General features: G+C 41.8%; 1 protein-coding gene across 1 annotated transcript; it reads right to left on the bottom strand.

Moving 5' to 3' along the window:
* Nucleotides 1-2,110: 2,110 nt before the first annotated feature.
* LOC102502577 (dynein light chain 1, cytoplasmic-like) lies at nt 2,111-2,459 on the bottom strand. Its single transcript, XM_014590448.2, has one exon. It carries the CDS (start codon nt 2,424-2,426, stop codon nt 2,157-2,159), a length of 270 nt encoding a protein of 89 aa, XP_014445934.1. The 5' UTR covers nt 2,427-2,459; the 3' UTR covers nt 2,111-2,156.
* Nucleotides 2,460-2,895: the final 436 nt, after the last annotated feature.

Consider the following 2,895-nt stretch of genomic DNA (forward strand, 5'->3'; position numbering starts at 1 on the left):
TCAACAGAGAGACAGAAACAGAAAGTGAGAAATCATCTCCCTGGGGGGATGACCATGCCACAGTTCCTTCTTTTCTATTTGCCTCTCAGGATTTTGGGAACATGTGCACATATGCCTGGTGTGAGTTTTAAGTCACAGTCACTAGGACTCAAACCACGGTCGACCACATGGGAGTCCAGTGATGTAACCAATACACCATCTGCTGGTTCCTCTTTCTCTCTCTCTCTCTTTTTTTTTTTTGTTTTTAAGAGGTTTTTGCTTGAAGATGTGTGCACTCACCCGAGAGAGAAACACAGACAGTGAGAGAGAAAATGAGAAACCTACTCCCAGGGGGCATGGTCATGTGGTAAACCCTTCTCCTCTATTCTCCTCCCAGGGTCTTGGCCATGCACGCACATGCATCTGGTGTGATTTTCAAGCCACTAGGACTGGGACTCAAACTGCAGTTGGCATATCGGAGTCCAGCGATGTAACTGCTACATCATCTACTGGCCCTAGTCTCTCTTTTCTGCCTGCTCAAATCTTTGAATTTTTCTAGTGAACTTTTCATTTCAGCTATTGTGCCTTTCAGCTCCTGACTTTTTTTTTTAGATTTTATACTTCTTTATTGATATTTATATTTTGTCCACACATTTTCTTTCTCCACAACTTTCCCTGGTTCTTTGAGCATCATAGTTGTTTGAAATAATTTGTCTAGGGGCTGGCAGGTGGTGTGGTGGTTAAAGGTGTTGGACTCCCACATGGCTAATTGTGGTTCAAGTCCCAGACCTAGTGGCTTGCTTTCTCATTTCCCTTCTCTCTCTGATCAAACTGGAAAAAAAAAAGTTAAATAAAACATTTTTTTAAAAAGTCTGTCTAGATCTGCCATAAGGTCCTTTTCAGGGACAGTTTCTGTTTATTTTTTCCCCTTGAATGGATATAACTTCCTGTTTCTTTCCATACTTTGTGATTTTTGTTTAAAACTAGACATTCAAATCTAATAATGTGTTAAAATTCTTGAAGTCAACTTCTCTTTTTTACAGCATTTGCTATATATGTGTGTGTATATATACATATATGTACACACACACACACACACACACACACACACACACACACACACATTCTCTGTGCCAAGGATCAGCCTGAGGTGTAAACTGAAGTTCTTCTCAGGTCTATTTTGAGCCTGCAATTTTCCCTGGACATGGATGGTCACTCTCTCATTTTCCCTTTTGAATATTCTAGTCTGGGATGTTTGGTTACCAACAAAGGAAGCAGAGAAAAATGAAGGGATGGGAGAAGAGATAGTAACAACTGGGAGAAATCAAGAGAAAGAGCAATGTCCTCTGCTTCTTGGTCTCTGGCTCTGTGATCAGAAGCAGCAATCAGCATTAGAGCACAGATCTCAGATATTTGGAAGACAATGTTCCTGTTGCCCATTCTGGCTTCTACAAGCTGAATTCAAGCTGCTCTAGGAACAGGTGCCCAACAGCTTTTCCTGGGGCTGGGTAGTGGGGGTCAGCTGCTACTGTACTAACAACTGAAACTGACCACAAGTTTGACAAAAGTTTCACACTTTTCTCTCCAAGGAGGGGAAGGAGCATCTTACGGAAGAGCCAGAGTAAGTGATGTCTTTTACAGGACAACTGAGGTGAAACAAATATTCCAAGAAGTGCTTATATAAAAGAATTTGCTGATTATAGAAGGGGAGTACTGGAGAACACAGTAGAAAGATTGGGAAGGGGAATGGTTTGTGATAAGGTAGTGATGAAGGAGCATTGACTTTCAGTGGGATTACCGTGATAAATCTGTGAGGCAAATCTGTGAGGCATGGTGGGATCAGACTTGATTTTTTTTTTTTTTTCTTTTTCACATCTCCAACAGATTTGTTTTTTAAAGGAAGGGTTTTGAGAGGAAAAAATAAACATGGGCAGAGAAGTATGGAATAGAAAATAAATACAAATGTAACCTGTTTTGCTAATTGTTTTATAACCACAACAAACTAGTGGTTTTATAACCACAACAGAGAGAGAATGCCATGTGCAAAACACAATACATTTTCAAAGATTGAGGTGTTCCCTTAGCAAAGCTGAAGATTTTGGTTTCTAGTATTTGGAATTTAGGCTGCAGACCTTGTTTTTGGATGGATCACTGGGTGTGTGGCACAGTCCATGCTTTTAACCAGATTTGAACAGAAGAATGGCCACTTGGCCCAGGTAGAAGTAGATGAAGTGTTTGGTTTCATGTGTCACGTAACTACCCAAGTTCCTCCCCACGATGCAGTGCCAGGTGGGGTTGTACTTCTTGTCAAACTCCTTCTTGATATGGGCTGCAATGTCCTTTTCTATGTTGTATTTCTCCAACGCCTGAGTCGCGCACTCCACTGAGTCCTGTTGCATCTCTTTGGACATATCCGCATTTTTGATCACGGCCTTTCGGTCGCACATGGTTACCGTGTAACAGGTGCTGGCTGACAGCAACGGTCTCCTCGGAGGTGCTAGCACAGCTCAGGCCCGGTGGGAACTCCGGTCGCTACCGAAGCCGTGGCGCATCTCGGGATCAGACTTGATTTTTAGAAATGGTAGAAAAATGTTTCTAGGATGGTGATTAAAGCTACATTCCTTATTTCTGCAACAGAGTATATGGTTCTGGAGGATGGCACTGGTGGCTTCCTTCTTCCCTACCCATTCTGTATTTCCCTGTACTGTGTCCATACCTTCAGATCATTAAAGTTCTTTGTCCAGTTGGTGACTCGAATCTTCAATCTGAGTCCTTATCAGTCTTGTTATCTAATACTTAAGTCTATTGAGACCACGACATGAGAGGAAATTGTTCAAACATAGGAAACATGGAAATAAATCATAGGAAACCACCCAGGGTGTTTTCAAATTCACCTGTTCTTTCTTCATACAGTCC

The sequence above is a fragment of the Tupaia chinensis genome, unplaced genomic scaffold (assembly GCF_000334495.1).
Source record: "Tupaia chinensis unplaced genomic scaffold, TupChi_1.0 Scaffold000047_1, whole genome shotgun sequence".
Taxonomy (NCBI): domain Eukaryota; kingdom Metazoa; phylum Chordata; class Mammalia; order Scandentia; family Tupaiidae; genus Tupaia; species Tupaia belangeri.

What these genes read in the sequence shown, in the direction of transcription:
- LOC102502577 (XM_014590448.2), bottom strand. Translation starts at nt 2,426, where the DNA reads ATGTGCGACCGAAAGGCCGTGATCAAAAATGCGGATATGTCCAAAGAG.